This window comes from Eschrichtius robustus, chromosome 4 (genome assembly GCF_028021215.1).
Source record: "Eschrichtius robustus isolate mEscRob2 chromosome 4, mEscRob2.pri, whole genome shotgun sequence".
Lineage (NCBI taxonomy): Eukaryota > Metazoa > Chordata > Mammalia > Artiodactyla > Eschrichtiidae > Eschrichtius > Eschrichtius robustus.
Genome location: NC_090827.1, coordinates 5,625,283 through 5,643,578, shown reverse-complemented (window position 1 = coordinate 5,643,578; position 18,296 = coordinate 5,625,283). Strand labels below are relative to the sequence as shown.

The 18,296-nt window shown below is 34.4% G+C and overlaps 1 protein-coding gene across 3 annotated transcripts in view; it reads left to right on the top strand.

The window, feature by feature from the left end:
• FSTL5 (follistatin like 5) overlaps positions 1-18,296 on the top strand; it is a 706,899-nt gene that overhangs the window by 331,733 nt on the left and 356,870 nt on the right. For all 3 annotated transcript variants that reach the window (XM_068542031.1, XM_068542030.1, XM_068542029.1), the window contains exons 4-5: positions 2,430-2,626; positions 15,331-15,451. In XM_068542031.1, the coding sequence (XP_068398132.1) occupies positions 2,430-2,626; positions 15,331-15,451 (318 nt within the window). The remainder of the gene's footprint in view (positions 1-2,429; positions 2,627-15,330; positions 15,452-18,296) is intronic.

Genomic DNA, 18,296 nt, shown 5'->3' with positions numbered 1-18,296 from the left:
CTTTTTCCTCTACCTGCAATTTAAGCAATGATATTGCCTGGAGTTTATTATTATATTTGTTTTTCACTTTTCAAATAATCCTTGGACAAATTTACTGAATCCATGTATAAGTTGATTTTAAACTCAGTTGTGAAGATGAGAAAAGGAGAGAATAAAGGCTAAAAGAGATATTGCCTGGATGTAAAAATCACTGTGCTCCTTTCTAGCTCTGTAATTTTGAACAAGTTATTTAATCTCTCTGTGTCTTAGTTCTTCGTCTGTAAAATAGTGGTAATTATAAGGTCTTTCTTGTTGGATTGTCGTGAGAGTTAAGTGATTTAATACATAAAAAGTTCCTGGCACATAGAAAAGCTGCATTACATGTAATCTATATATTAATAATAGATGTATCTATTTATTGCTAAAAAAGATCTGTAACAGTGATTATTTAAAATATCTAAATTCTACAAAGTTTTACAAAATTTTAGGACTGTTTATTGCACATTTCCATAGAATGTGAACGCCTTAACTGCAATGCTTTTATTTTTGTTTTCTTTGGATTGCCAGCAACTACCTCAATACCTGGACTTGCCAGGGAATTTACAATTTGGGAAAAAGTATCTATAGAGAGAGCATGATGATGATTGTATTACTTGATTTGATCAAAATTAGAGTGTAACAACCTAAAATTGTATCTCCTCACGTCAAATTTCAAATATTAGTTAAAAGGTGTTCAGCACTTAAATTCTATTTCCCATGTTCTCACCTGCTCATCATGGATGGTCACAGGTCACCTCCCCCAGACTCCATCCTCCTTCCCATCAGTCAAATGAAAGGACAGGCAGGTCCAAGGTCAAATACAGAAATCCCAGGGAGGGCTGTTGGAATGGTTTTCTCCCTCTTCCTGCTGCACGCACACACACACACGTATTTGAAGGCTCCTCTTATGCATCTTTCACAGACACCAAAATTGTTACCTTATCCCTCTGGACTTGATTACTTTTCTCTTTTGTCAGTGATTTCTGTTCTATTACGAAAACATATTCTTCTTATTATTCTTCACTGAGAACAGAATAGTGCAAAATTCACTTAATTTGTGGTACAAAGTTTACATCTTGTAAAAAAAGAAGTTTTTGACAGGATTGCTAAACACTAAAATTGCTGAAAAACAGAAGCCATTTCACTGTCTTTGAAAAACAAGATAGTCTCTCATCTCTCTGGAAGAGATTGTTTTCCATCTTGTCTGGAAAAGGAATGAGACCTCAACCCCATGCTTCTCAGACATATATTTTAAAATCTTTAGAAATATTGTAGATTCTGTCACAGCTTAATTGTCGAAATGAACCACAACTATAAAGTTAGGTTTTTTCCTAAAAAATATATTGTGAAAATTCTCAGCTAATCTAATGCCTACTTTTTCATTTATAAATTACATTACACATTGTATTTTCTGTATACATTTTAAATCACATTTACTATCAATAGTAAGCACATTTCATTTCAATGTGTTATAAAGACATCAGCATGGAGACTATTGTAAGAAAAATCCTTTGTAAAATAATGATGTCAAGATATTAGAGCAATTGCAGTTATTTTTGAAGATATTAAGCCAAGCAACTATTTCCATTAACTGTGAAGTTCGCAGTATTCTGCTGGTTATTTTATGGGAGATACTGAAAATCTGTAATGCATTGTTTCTTCAGTAAGCTCATACTTTAGCTGTGGAAATGAAATTGACAGGTTAAGACTTCAAGATACAAAATGGAAACATATTTCATATTATACACCAAGACTCTAAATGGAGAAATAGATGAATATCAGAAAAATAAGTAAATAAATAAACTTTTGGAAGAAAACAAATATGAGCTTAGCATCATTAAAAATAGAATCAAGAAAAAATGTAAATACACACACACACACAAACTTCTTCAAAACAAATCCAAATGTAAAAAATGTATATATTTCCAATTAAAAACTTGCTATACTCTTTTGGAGCCAGACATATATCAGTTTAAGCACAAAATCCAGCACAATCTAACCCTTTGTTTGGGTGAGCCATTTCATTTCCCTGAACCTCATGTTCAAAACCTGTGAAATTATCACTATAGACATGTATAGTGAGGAGTTAAACTAAGGTAGTGTATTTAAACATTGGAGCCAATTGAAGCTATCATGTTTTTCTATGTGCATTCATAGAATTAATGGCTGTCATCAAGAAAACACACAGTATTTGTGTCGTTATTGGATTTGATACTAATGAAAATTTTCTATCCTCTCATGTAAATAGCCCATTCTTTTTTCCTTGTACAAGTAGTAAAGTATGCAATTAGAAACATAAATATTATGTACAAAGTATGTTATCTACTAGATATCAGCTTAAAACATTAATAAAATAAATGATTCCTTTCTAATAATATTGTTTTGAAAATAACTTAGTTCTTCTGTTACAGGAGATAACTGCGAGGCCACTGAATACAGCAAGATGAAAAGCATGCTCTTAGATTTACAAAATCAAAAATATGTTACACAAGACAATGAAAACCCTAACGGTGATGACGTATTTCGGAAGAAGTTGCTGGTGGATCAAATGTTTAAATATTTTGATGCCGACAGTAATGGACTTGTAGATATCAATGAACTAACTCAGGTAGGATTAATGACTAAATTAACAAGCTCATTTAAGTATAGCATATGCAATATATTTACATTTGTGTGAATTTATGCTATATAAAAAAATATTTTTATGCATATAATTTGACTATAGACATAAAATATTTTTAAGAGAAAAATTTGACTACTCTAACAGCAGTATTAATTTTAAGTAACATTTATATGATGTTGTACAATTTAAAAGAGATACCTACTTTTGACAGGTTTCTATAACTTAAATACCTAAAGGAATTACCATTTCTCTCTTATAGAATTTATAAAATATCTCCAGATATATTCTGGAACTTTTGTAATGTTTAATTTTCTATCAGTCAATGGAAGCTTGTTTATCTGGTATTCAAGGACAATTACTGAACAGCAATTGAGTACATCTATAACATACTGTAAATAAGTGATTTAAGAAGGTATTCAATTATTGACCTACTCCAGTACTTTTTTAATTATCAAAGATCAGGTATATTAAATCTGATTTTAATACTATGTCAACATTATTAAATTTCATTTCTTTGAAAATTGCCACCAAAATGATACATATAGACAAAGTTATTAAAGAGAAGAGAATATTTTAATAAACAGAAGGCCTTTATGTGAGCCATTTTGGAAAAATAGAAATATTTTAATGTGTCTGTTACTGAGACAGACTGCTGAAGGAAATTGAAATACCCAGATTTAAGAACCTAAATTAGTTGCGGATAGTGATGGAAATATAAAATGATGGACATAAGATTTCTCCACAAATATATATAGGTTTTTAGGGAGCAAAGGAGAGAAGAAGCCACTCCAGGGCGACTAGGAAATTGCTGATAGCCCTGAGGAGTGCTGCTGAGTCCATGTTAATTCCTCTAGTGGATCTTAAGGTGGATTTTGCTGCTGTGCTTAACAGGAAATATAGTTTTCAAAAAAAAATTCAATTGTCTATTTCCACAACATCATGCCATTCATGTTTCATATTTAATTTTATGGCTTACTTAAAAAATCCAGCAATGTGGAATATCGGTCTTATTATGCAAGTATTTCAAGTTTTGAGATAGTGTAACGTAGTTTAGAAACTTCATATCAAAGTGACCTTGTGAGCAAATTGACTTGTCATTTTAGGTAATTAAAAAACACACCGTTTTCATTATCTTCTTTAACTCAGCTTACATTTAATGAGTAGTTACTAAGTCCCAGGCCCTGGGATTCAAGGAATGAAACTCTGGAATTTTAAGGTAAAGTTAGAAAACTTTTAATTAAGATATTCATGTTGTCATACATGTCATAATTTATTTTTCAAGAATGAAACTCTTTAGAATTTTACATTTCTAGTAAAGAAATGACGTAATTCAGTTAAAATGAATTCATAATTAAGGCATGTCACTTGGATCTATGCATGTCTGACATATTCAAATATATTGTGTTTTTGGTTTTGTTTCTTACTTTTTTATTTTATAATAGTTTTTAGTTTTCATTAACATGTCTACACTACTTTAACCACTGGTTGGGTATGACACATGATCTGACCAAACCTAGGACCCACTTCTGAGTCCAAAGAGAAAATTGCTCATCACTGGAAAATGGCATTAACAGCACTCACCTATAATTGTTTCAAGTTTCTGCTACATCCAAGTTTATATTAGTTTCCTAGGGTGGCCATAACAAAGTACCACAAACTGGGTGACTCAGACAACCTCTCTGTCAGTTCTGGAGGCTCAGCGTCTGAGATGGAGGTGTTGGCAGGGCTATGCTCTATCTGAAGCCTCTTGCGGGGGAGAGTCTTTTCTTGCCTCTTTCAGCTTACGGTAGCGCCAGGCATTCCTTGGCTTGTAGGTGCATCACTCCAGTCCCTCCCTCTGCAGTCAAATAGCTTCTCTCCGTGTATTTGTTTTCACATCATTTTGTCCCTTCTTCAAAGGATACCAGTCATATTGGACTGAGGGTCCACCCTATTCTAGCAGGACCGCATCTTACAGTATCTAATTACATCTTCAATGATCCTATTTCCAAAAAAGTTTACATTCCGAAGTCCTCAGGGTTAAGACTTTAACATATCTTTGGGGAGGACAGAGCGCAACCCATAAGAAAGTCATCTGCTACAGAGTTTAGTTTTGTTTTTCCTGTTACCTTTGATTTGGGTTTGCTTTTACATCTGAAAAGTGCCCTTCCGATTCATCTGCAATTTATCATGTGAGAGCAGAAAGGCTCTTCAGAATCCTATTTATATGTTGACCATCCACAAGGTACAGGCAAGGAAGGATCTGGGGAGGTAATATTTACTAACCTCTGAAGACATGCCCCAGTCCTTCCTTCAGCTTTATAGAATGGAAATGTTAGCATCTCATCTGTCAGCAATCAGCTGTGAAAAAACCAGAAGGTTGTAACTGATGTCATGGAAAAGATATAATACATTTCTAGCTCTTATGAACATAAATATTGTTTTTGACTTGTGTCTTTTTAGGTTACAGGTGCTTTTAAAGAACTTGTATTCCAAGTATTATAATATTAAAGTCAATAATGTATATGACTTTAAAAATCAACTTGGAAACATATAATATCATCATTTAATATCAAGTTTCAAAATAAATTAAAAGAGTAAAAGGGGAAAGGATCTTAATGGTGTCTGCTAATAATTTACAAGCTATTATTAGCAGAAATGTAATCTGTAATTCCAAGATACTGCCAATGACAAGTAAAAATTAACGAACATAATTTGGCTTTGAGGTTTTATAAATTCAGCATAAAAGCTGGCTGCCCGTGTTCTGTTCATACTTCACATAATGAATATATATTCTAAAGCTTCTCTTGCAGATTTTCAAGTAAATTAGAAACTAGAGGTAGTTGAGAGAAGAAAGAGATAATAAAAAGCAATAGTTAAAGGGGTTAAGATCCATAGTATCACAGTTTAAGAACTTTGATTATAGAACCTGGACTCATATCTACTACTTAATTCCTGTGCAACATTTAGCAAATGACCCAAACTCTCTGTGTCCCAACTTCCCTTTCTACATATCGGCAATGATAATAACACCTAGTATGTAAACTGGATGTGATATTGATATTATTTTGAAAATGTAGACTTCTTAGAAACATAACTAGCACATAGGAAACATGATGTAATTGTTAGCTCTAATTAAAATTTCCAATCTAAGTTTCCTGTGCATACCATGGAGGATAATGGAAATATAAAGAGGGCACACATGCTTGAGTTAGTGGATGAGCAACTGATCAATATTTCCATACAGTTAATCCTTTGCATTTTTTAATGATTACAATTGGCTGATACGTGAGAACAAATCGGCCATTATAACCCAGAAATCTATGTACACATTATTAAATATGCAAACATTTTAATACCAATTTTCACAATGAAAAAATGTTTCTTACAAAAGAAGAAAAATAGTTTGGTTATTCCAAGAAATAAGGAAAAATAAATGGTAGCATGTTTTATTTATTTATTCATTTATTTATTTTGCTCATATCATTTGAAGTACTCATCTGCTTATCTCATGTAGCTAGTATGAATTTTGTTAAATCCTGAGTTCTAGGCTAGAGACAAGTACATGGCATCATTCTACAACCACTGTGATGTTGGGCATTTTTCTCCAGAGTATATAGTGCCCCTGTCTTTACAGATATGATGTTAAATTGAACTAAACTTAAAATAAATATCATATATATTTTGTTTTTAAGATGATGATATATATTATACTAAAATATCCTTACCGGCCAAACTGTAAAATACCTAGTTTTGCGCAGTTTTTTCTTGCCCATAAAACAAGTTATAAGAAATAATTGAAAGCAATATCTTGATTAAGACAGACATAGATGTGTTATGAAAGAAACAATATGCTTTAATTGACTATATTTTAAAATTTAAATATTTTAAAAATATGTAGGTCCTCAGTATAGTACAGTAACTTAGTAATGATAATAGTAGTAGTAATTGTAATAATACTATTACGTTTCTATAATCCAGATGTCTGTCATTCCCTTTGCATTTCTCTTTGAGCTACACAGACACACACACACACACAGTCCATTTGCAAAAAGCAATATGTACTTGGTTGAATGACTGAAGATGTATAGGGTGGTAGGGGATGGGATTATATCACATATTATACAAATCACACATTGAAATCCAGTTTAGATGAAGCACTTTGTACACTTTTCCTTTCCTTGTGCTCTGTCCAGATCATGCCTTGCATTTTCTGTACCACAGACGCAGGACCCAAGTCTATCTCTCAGTTTCAACTCCTTAATTTTCCCTGGGGCTCCAAATTCCTTATCACTCAAAACAATATAGTTCTGTTTTATTTATATTCTCCCCCTAAATGTGTATAACCAAATACATCACTTTCAATAGTTGCCAACATCTATGTGCCTTTCTTAAAAACTAATGGCAAGTTATAGAATATAATAACACCAACATCAAAAACCGATATCTGCAAGAGGGAGGAGATATGGGGACATATGTATACGTATAGCTGATTCACTTTGTTATACAGCAGAAACTAACACACCATTGTAAAGCAATTGTACTCCAATAAAGATGTTAAAAAAAAAAAAAAAGCAATATCTGGCACAGTCTTTCCTTTGGCAAATAAGTCTTCAGTCCCTGAGACAAGTAGAAATTCTTATCCTCTGTCTTCTACCTTATTTTTTATACCCTCAGAGCTAAGTGAAATCCCACATCTCTCTCTTTCCTCAAGTGTGTATGATGCCCATTTTCACACTTGGTGAGGATTTTTGCCTTCCCGAGGGACATGGGGTTGGATGACAGGGGAGAGTGTGGGAGCTTTTTTACAGGAACAGAAGAGATGATCACTCTCTCCTCTCCCATATACGTGTCTTAATTACTATATGACAAAGGTAATATTTCAATCACATTTAAAGTATTTGTTGAGCATTTTTTGTTTTAAAATGTCTATTCTCTCTTTATTGACAATGGGTAAATGGACACTTAATTTACTTTGGTCTAGGCAGCCCTGTATCTTTTCTTAAATCTGTGCTATACTGCCTGGATCCTATTCAGAATGAGGTGGTAGAACTGAGTGGTCTCAGCCAGTAAGCAGTTCTGTGCACTAAAGGCAAAATCAAATGTTCTGGCTCTTCCCAAAGACCAGGCTGATGGTGTGAAACCTTGCTTGTTTGGTGTTCCCTCTTAGTTCCATTCCCCAAATCTAAACAAGTGTCTGAGGTTCATCTCTATTATCTGTATCTCTCTCCTGCTTCTCTTAAATTGCCTTCTCCAACAGTAAGAATTCAGGGCTCTCTTTGGGTCTATGGTGAAATCTGAACTTTACTAATGCTTGCTTCAGTGAAAATTGTCCTTGTAGCAATATGCTCCAAATTTGCTTAATATTCAAATGTGTGTCTCATAGGATAATAGCTCACTGAAAAAGCCTTAACAAATGTATAGTCTTTATTTGAAACATAATAACAAACAGGGTTTCTCCCCTAAGTACTGTGTATGTGACTAGTGTGGTCAGGCACTCAGCTACACAGTAACACATTTATGGTTTTAAGAACATATGTTATTCCAAAACAGACCTGTAATGCTTGAAATAAGGATTTCAGGCTGAAGTGACCTAAGGTATGATCACGTTCCTTTTGGCAGGCTGGCATGTAGGAAAAGGTCATTGGAAGAGAGAAGGTTAATGATCATTTGCTATGAAAAGAAGCATAGAACTCTTCCCGGTGGTTTATTCATATGCATTTTGAAGTTTCTGGGGATATTGATAAAGAGTTAAGGTAGACAGAAATATTGTGAATTGAGGGGTAAATCATTGGTGAATTATGGGGAGAGAATAGGAAAGAATTATGTAACTGACCTGACATTCAAAGGAGTAGTTTCTATTTACCATCCATCCTTCTGTCTGTCTATCTGTCTATCTATCTATCTATCTATCATCTATTTATCTATCTATCTATTTATCTATCTATCTATCTATCTATCTATCTATCATCTATCTATCTATCTGATGAAAGAAAACTCATTTGGCAGGAGGAAGAAATCCGGAAGTGCCAATAGGGAAGCATTTAATTTTTGACCATCTTCCTTCCATTGAGGTACAATAGACATGAGAAAAAAATTAGTCTCCAATTGTTAAAATTATTGGACAAATGGTTTTCTTAAGGGGTAGCCAGATTTTCTTAAAGTTAGTATGGTGAAGAACATGTTTTCATAAGAAATAGAAGCCAAAAGAGAATTTTCTGATCAGAGAGCAGGATTTACAGAGGATACTATGATGGGTTTGAGTTGGAAAGGAAATGAGATTAGGTCAGATTGGGAAATGTGCACAGCAATATGGGAAGACTTGGATTTTATAGGGTCACAGAGGTAAACCAGGGTTTGAAGCACAAGGGAATTTGTATAAATTGTCCCTTAGAGAAAGGACAACTACTTCTTGCATCATGGTTCCATCTATTTGATCCTCAGAGTAAAATGAGGGGATACATACGCAGACTTCACTCAGCAGAATGGCGCCCTTGAGTTTATTAGCAATGTTAAAAGATAAACTGAAGCATATTAAAATGTTGAGTTTATCTGAGCAAAAATCCATTCAAATCTGGCAGCGCCATACCAGAAGTGGTTAGAAGCATTCTGCGGAGGGGAGCTAGGGAAAACTTTTATAGAGAGAAGGTGAAAGCAAAGTAAGGAAAGTACTAATTGGCTACAGATTAAAGTCTAGTTGTTTGTGATTGGTTGTCCTTAGATTTTGATTTCATAACCTTCAGGCACTTACAGGTTTAAGGGTTGGTTGTATTGTATGTGCCAAAGCATTAGAGCCAACCTCAGCCTAACATTCTCCTTGTTTAATTTAAGAGCAGCCAACATAGAGTTCTTGAACTGAAATGGTGCTTGGCAAATGTGTTCCTCAGCCTTCTCCCCATTTCATAAAATAACCGCCCATGGAGTTTAAGTAAGCAAAGTCATTCCCTTGTGAGTCTGAGTTTAAATTAGCAGCTGTATTGAGTATATTGATTTAGCTTTTTTCTTCATTTAGATTCTGTCATCTTAATAAGCTGATTCACATTAGGAATACATATTAGAATGAAATATTTCCTTAATGTGCACACATGACAACTGTTTATTAAAATAATAAAAAGAACTACTTGTTCTCAGGATTTAGATTATTATGTTACATATATTTGACTTAAAGAGCCATTTGCTCAATGACTACCATATGTGAATTCATTTACAAAATTAAATAAAAAAGCAAGAATAAATAGCGCTAGATATTTTTAAGCTAACAGGATAGGCATGGTGCTGATGTCTTTGCAGACACAAAAGTACATATCCATTTTCTTTAAAATTTATTAGAACTGTTACATAGGGAATAGACAGTTAGTCTTTATTTTGAGTTGTTAAGCCTATTACAATTTTAAAGATTTTTAAAAGGGTTCTTGTAGCTAGTCAACATATTTATTTATAATGAGATTGGTAAGAATTGTTTTACCCCATAGATAAAATGCTATTTTAGTGGAAACAAACTAAATGCAAATAAATAAGCATTTGTTTAGGTAGAGAAGGAGATAAGTGAGGACTGTCTGGGAGTGCCATAGTAATTAATCCTATTCAACATTTACAAACCCCATAAACCTGTCAGGTATACAAAATAAGGCAGCAGAAACCAGGTGTTAAAATGGCATTGGCAATGCCAGTAGGTAGATCCTAGTAGAACTGGGAATTTCCTTTCAAGGGCTAAGGATTTCACAATAATAACAGCAACAATTAGCACTTAAAACAGAAAGGTAAGGCCTGTATTGTTGGGTTAGGTGTAGTTCAGGGCTCCAATTAAGAAACAGTAATTTCAATTGTAGCTGGAAACCTTAGTAAGTAGTTTCAAATATTCCTTTTTTTTTTTTTTTTTGCTTTAACTCTGTTCATAGTATCATAAGACAACTTGAAAATTAAAATTAAGTTTTTAAAAAATTTTAAATGTATTGTTTGTAGCATCTTTCCTTTAGAATGTCAAAGTACATTAAAAGTGTTGGCATTCATGTTCAGAGAATCCCTGTGAGCCATATAGAATGCCTTAAAACTAAAATAGTTTTCATCCCACCAATGGTTTAATAATTTTATCTCTTCAGCTAGTCTTTCAAAATTAATGTTGGCCCTAATGATTTTTTAAATGTCTTCTAACGTGTTACAAAAGCTAAAAGAGAACTTAGAAGATGTGATTATTGTATGCAATTCTTTTCTTTTAATACATATTGCAGGGTAGCATCAGTTATATATGATTAAACCATTATAATTTGTAATATTAATTGTTTACCCTCTGTCCTTTCACATTGTTTATTTTTAAGCGCTGTTGACCATCCATAATTATCTTGTTTTTTCAATTGATTACATGTTCCCACTCACCCTTTCTAGAATATTAACTCCATAAGGGAGTCATTCTTACTTACTAATTAATCTCCAGCCCCTAGAACTATTCTTGGCACATGGTGGTTGTAAAGAAAGGAAAGAAAGAGGGATGGAGGAAGGGAGAGAGGGAGAAAGGAAGAAAGTGGATAAGAAGTAGTCTGGAGGATCAACTAATAGAAGAGCCAACCTGTATTGATGTGGGAGAAACTTAAAAGCCAGTGCCTGGAGATGTGTATTGTTACCACAGGAGTTTATTTATTTTCTGAGCCTTGGAATGTAATCTACACATTTGTCAAGTAAAGGACTGAATATATCTGCCCCTGCTTAACCTCACAAACGTGATGGACTTTCTTTAAAATAGAGGATCACTGAGCTCTAACTCTACTAAGACCATTGTGATTCTGACATGAACATGATTAGTTTGAGAAAAATAGTTTGCAAAGGATGAGGAAGAGCTCAGATTACTTGAACATATTATTAACTGAAAAAAAAAATGCACAACGTGAGAGCTGTGAGTTAAGTTTTATTTGGGGCAAAATGAGGACTATAGCCCAGGAGACAGCATTTCAGATAGCTCTGAGAAACTTCTCCAAAGATTTTGGGGGGAAGGTCAGTATACATGTGATTTTGGTGAAGAGGGAGTACATGCAATCAAGCACATGTTTTTTGCAGAAGGTTTCTGCTAGTCTCGTGAAGGTTACTCGTCACAAGGAGCAGACGTCACCATGAAGGATTTTAGTGTTTTTCTAGATATGAGGAGATGCAAGAATTAGGCTCATGAAATCTACACCTGAAAATATCTAACTATTTGAAGACCCGTTCTGCCAGTTTTTCGCAGAGCACAGAGGGCCTCATTTCTGATCTCTACCCTGTGCTCCTTTCAGGGGGTGTTGAAGGTCAGCAGCTGCTGCAGCTCATGACTTAATCTTTGTAGAGGCAGATGGCAAGTGCCAATTAGTAGTTGGCAATATGAGTGGTATATTTCATGAGTTCATCTTTTCTCCTACTCCACCAAGGAGAGGAAAGAAAAAGACACAAAACTGGAAGATTAGACTCCTCTGTCTTCCTAACCCCTACACAGATGGTCTCATCACCATGACCTGACTTGAGACATCAAAATCAACTACACGTACCTTATCGTTTTTATGAGAGTTAATATAATAACCTTGGATGTCCAAGTCATGCCTTATCCCCAGAAATCTAATAACCATACATCTCTTAACAGGGAGACAATCCTTTACATCTACCTCTGACACTTTCTATTTCTATTTCCAGTTTTATTTATCTTTAGATAAGTTATCGTCATCTGAGATTCTGTGTAGGGTACAAGCATGTCTCAGAGATATTGCAGTTTGGTTCCAGACTACCACAATATCACAATAAAGCAAGTCACATAATGTTTTTTGTTTCCTAGTGCATATAAAAGTTATTTTTACACTACACAATATTTTATTAAGTGTGCAATAGCATTATGTCTAAAAAAACAATGTACTTACATGAATTAAAAAGTACTTCGCAAATGAAACTATGACTGGCCTCCTAGACTAACATTTCAACATGAGATACTTCAGTGACAGTATATTCAGTGAGTCTGGCCTTGTCAAGAATCTCTAGTTCAGATGTAACACATGCATTTTGAGGAAGCTACAGTGGAAAGTCTTTGGAACCAGAGCCAGACGGTAAATGAAATAAATGTCCTACAAGTTTGGATCCCCAGCACCAGAGTGCTTAATGTATTACTACTTCTATTTTGCTTTATACTTTCTTTCCCCCAGTCACACATTCAGCTCGTTAAGGCTATCAGAACTCTGAATATCTGAAGCAATTTTCCCAGGCTGGTTAAAAGGTCTATAGGAAAGTATCTTCCTCATTTGGAACACCCCAGAGTGTGTCAATGCTCCCATCAGGAAACAAAGGAGAGAAAAAGTTACTAGGAAGCATTTCTTAAGCAGGCTATTTCATTGACCAAAAATGGACTAAATGAGGAAAACGTGTATTTAAAAAATGGAAGAATGAGGGAGTGAAATCACCTCTCCCCTGTGCATGGACATGGCCAAGTGTCAGTGAACAAGGATTTTTATAAAAAGCTCACTAGCCAGGACCATGCACTTTTCTAAAGCACATTCATTAAAACAGCATATCCAGCTTGAGTTTTATAATCATGATCAAATCAAGATCAAGATCAAATCAAAAGCAAGCTAGTCTTATGCCGAAGCCAGTTTCAAGGAAAAAAGTCGGAGTCTGTTCTCTTGGTCTATACATGATTTAACTTGAGTGAAACAGAACAGAAATAAATATGAGACATACACTACAATGATGAAAGATTCTCCTCCAACTTTCTGTTCCATCGTTTCACAAACAGGTATGTGACTAAAGGTCACTAAAAATAGTACTAAAATATCTGACCAAATCCTGGTGTCACTGCATCCTAAAAATTACCACAATGCTGGCACTGCAGGTCTTTAGGAAGAGTATAGTGAGGTGAGATCAAACACGCTGCTCCTCCGCTACCCAGAAAAGTCACTTCCCATTATCTAACAAATAACAGATGGAGAGTGGCTGAGAGCTCCGTTGCTTTCTAAACAGAAAAGCAGTACTTGTTTTCCCATTAGGCTTATAGGAGAGAGAGCTTCAGCCATTAGATAGTTTTGTTAATCCCTCCAGCTGGACAGTGCTAAAGCCTAGGGCTTTAATCCTCACTATCAACAATATCTATTTATATGGAAAGCAGATAAATCATTCACTTTCCCCCCCTTCTAAGGCAGCAAATGCCAGCTTAGCCAATGAAATTTGAATCCAGTAAACAAGAAGAGAGAACACATGATGTGTAAAAGTCGTATTTAGCAGTGCAGGTGCTGTCATTGCATGTCACCACTCGGGTGGCTACAGGAGGGGCTGGAGCTTCTAGTGATCCATTGGCTAAGCTCCATCCTCAGCGCTGTCTCTGCAGCTCATCCAAGCGCAGGCATAACAACTTCTAACTTAAGGATGTTCCATAAAAGGTTAAAAATAGCTCTTTAGAAATTCCTATCACCAATCTGCCATTGCTGTGACAAAGCTTGAATCATCCCGCTCTACCAAAAGAAATAATAAAGCATCATGAATATACAACTATAATGTACACAAACTGGTGTGGAAATCTGCAGTGAATTATTATAATGAGAAGCACATTAAATAAAAATCATTATTTTTAACTTTGATTAGGTCTGAATGTATACCGTATGTCTTGCACTTGACGATATGTGTGTGTCTAAGCATATACATGTTTTTAAAAGTCTGCACAACAACCAGGAGAGATAGAGGTTACTATCTTTAATTTCTAATTGAGAAAAGGTTGAGTGACTTGTCAGATATTGTAGAACTATTAAGTGGCCTTGGCATGGTCTGAACCCAGAGCTGGCTGACTTCAGAGTCTGTGTTTCCTGATTGCACCAACTTTAAAAAAAAAAAAAAAAAAAAAAAACACGGGGAAGCAAAGCTCCAAGCAATATGAACCACTCCCTCTGTGGACAAATATGAAAGACCGTGGACACAGCTATGCAGCTACCCAGAATGAAAAGGAATGTTTGAAAAATCTTGGAGACCTCTTTTACCAGACAGGCTATATCTGGTAAAAAACAGAGTATAAAAAAGCTACTGCCCCAGTCCATGGAACAGAGCACAGAGTAGAAAAGCAGTCTGGTGATTTTCCTCACCCATGCTTGGGTAGGTTTCCATCATCAATCGGGGCATTAATTCTATCTGGCTCCTGGAAACAGTCATTTGTGGAGTAGCTCCTTTGTGACCCAGGGAGTTAATTCAGAATACCAAATGCCTTCATTTCCAGCTGGGGAGGAGTTTAGGCAGTAGAGAAAAAAAATACTAACTTCATTTTTTACAAATAATAGGAAGATGAAAGTTGGACCAAATTTCCTATTTTTGTTGGAGAACAGCTGTTCTATTTTGACATGGGTCACTGAGACATTGGAGGAAATTTTCATGTGCAGGTATTTCCTTGAGTCAATATAAGTGGAGCAAACGAAATGACTGAAATACAAAAATGTCCTTTTAGTGTTCAGATTTTCTGGGTCCTACTGGGAGATTTTTGTATTAGAAAATTTAGGCTAAATTCTAAGTACGTATCTTAACGTCAAAGCAACTAAGTCAAATTTATAACTATATCTTTGAAACAGTTGAAAATAAGTGTCCAATAACTGAAGATCCAGGTTTCTCATAGGTTCAGTTCTTTGCCCAACTACAGACTTAAATTACCTATTGAGTGATTTACATATAATTAATTATATTATAGAAACGTTAAGACAGGTATAATTGCATGAATTTAATTTTCTTGTCAGGTGATAAAACAGGAAGAACTTGGCAAGGACCTTTCTGATTGTACTTTGTATGATCTACTGAAATACGATGATTTTAACTCAGACAAGCACCTGGCTCTTGAAGAATTTTATAGAACATTCCGTGAGTATAAGATTCATTCTCTAATTCCTCTTTGTTCTTTTTCCTGTTTCTTTACCCAATATGGTGTGTTTGCTTGATCTCAAAGTACAGACTGTTTCTTAAGAGAAGTGATATAATTGAGATAATTTAAGTGTGTGGCTGTATTGAAACAAATGTAAAAGCTAAGGGAGTTATAGTTCCAAAATGCAGAGCTGGAAATGTTTGATAACATTTGCTATCAGTTCCTATTGATTCTAGTTTAAGATATTAATTCTACAATGACGCTTCCAAGGTTATTTTAGACTAGGAACAGCACTTCACTGTCACCATGTATCAAAAACAATTTAATTATTTACATAATGATAATTTTTTTTATTTTATAGAAAAACCAAAGTTGATTAATAAAGTTTGCATATATGTTAACAACAAAAATTAGCATAAGAATTGAAAATTATATTTATGTTAAGATACTTTGGAATCAATTATATATGTTTAAAATGCTTAAAGACTTCTCAAAATTGAGTATACTTTATAGAGCAAAGTTGTAAAGATGATTTGGTTAAGAAAATTGTATGACAGGTTATTCATTAAAAATAATTCAAAGAAAAAAGACTAAGAGGCAAAAAACAGAAGGGAAAGTTTTGGAGCTGTGTGTAAAAGAAAGAGAAAAAAAAAATCATTAAATTAACTGGTTGGTATTTGAAAATCACCAAGTAATCAAAGTTTAATGAGATTTTAGATTGACAGATAGATAAATAGATGATAGATAGATGGATAATCTTCAATATTTTTATATGCACTCACATATATAGGGCTTTCCAAATATATACATATGTATATATATTTTTTTCCCCAAAAAGGCAGGAAATAGGATATGTACTTGGTGTAAAAAGATCCTTTTTGAATTATGCCTCTGTCGTCCATCAGTTGTCTGATATTGGAAAAATTACTTAAATCTCTGAAAATTCATATAAATAAGGATAGTAATTACCACATGATCATTTTATATTAAAACACTGAATTATATTTTATGTAATATTTGATACTAGCAAAGTAATAAATGTGAAATAGTTGCATGTTACAAAGCTTTAAGGCAAGATGTCAGTATGCTCTTCAGATTTAATTAAATTGCATTTCCACTTTAAACTACAAGCAGAATACAAGATGGGATATCTCGGTAAACAGTTAATCCTTTAAAGTGTGTCACAAGGCCAGATAACTTTTCAAAGATAACAAGAAAGCAGCATTATCATTCAATGATTATATGAAGAAGCTGAAACACAGAGAAGTTAAGAACCAAGTGGTTCAGTTTATTATCAGACCTATGCCAAACCAGTTAAGAAATCTATGTGTTTGCCCCTAAACTTCACTGTGTAGTAGGCATTGATTTGTGTGCTTAGGATGACAGGAATATACGGTTTATCAGGAAAAATTGTTTACATTATATTATATTGTATTATATTGTATACTATCATGTAAGATACAAGGGGATAAATGTCATAGGAAGGCCTACATAAAATATAAAGTGAACTAAGAATATAACCTCCAGCACTGGGGATCAAGGAGAGTTTATGAAGGTAGTAGCAATTGAATGGGTCTTCAGGATGAGTGGATTTGGACTTTAGGGGATGAGAGATGGAAGATGGACAAAGAGAAGAGTGTCAGGGAGGAAGAAATTTTCCTCTACCCTTCTGGGTCCTTTTGGCTGGTCTAAGAATCAAGTTCACATAAGGCAGATTAGCAGGAGAAAATCAAAATTTAATAACGTGTATACATGGGAGAGACCCAGGAAAACTGGGTAACTCACCAAAATGGCTGAAACCCTCACCTTAAGTACCATTTTCAGCTAAAGACAAAAGAGGATGTTGAGGTAGGGGTTTTGTGCTTCAAAGGGGAGGAAAGCAACACACATGGAGATGAAAAAACAAGTGTTTGGTAAATGAATGTTCTCTCAGCCCTGCACAAACAATGGGACACAGAGAGTAATTTTAAGAAGCAGACTTTGCTGAGTTCCTTTCTGTCCACACCCCTAGATCATACTATGGTAACCTGTGGTGATAGCTCCCTTCCTGGAAGAGGTCCTCTATCCTCTTTCTTTTAGGCAATTGGGGGAAAGTTGAAGTTACTTTCCAAGTCTTTTGGACTTTGATTGTTTTCAGCTTGAAATAATGTTAATACCAAAGAGACATTTTGGGGTGGCAATTTTGCTCCCCTACATCAGCATAAATAAAATCTCTACTGCATGATACACCAGAGTATTTAGAGAAACTAGTCCAACCGGAAGATCTCTTCCAGGTCTGAAAGTCTATGGAAATATATCAATTATCAGTACTATTTTACTAAATTATTTTATTAAACAGGCAGTCTAATCTACCAACTCCTATCCCCCACTCCCATAATATGAAGATACATGGATGTGGCTAAATAAAAGTAGTTGAAATCTATAGCAATAGCAGAAAATATTTTTAATGGTATACAAACTATCAAGCATCAATAAGAGAATTAAATTGTATGTTTACGTAGGATTTTTATTCAAAATATTGTTAATGGTGGAATAGTGGAGCTAGAAACTAATAAATACAATGAAAATAAAGTGTGAGTAATATGTTATTTTTATGGTAACACAGCAAAGACTGACTAATGATCCCTGGCAATATCAGTAAAAAATAATCTTCCCTAGAATACTGCTACCTGCACCTATCAAGGGGAAAATGATGCTGTGTTTGGGATACGATTTGATATTGCTAAGGAAGGCAAGGTAGATCAGTATGTGGTAAAGATAAGCAAAATTTGCAATTCAGAAATCTGAATCATCAATACAAACTTCAATAGAGACATAGTGAAACATTGTTTTTAAAGGAGCTAC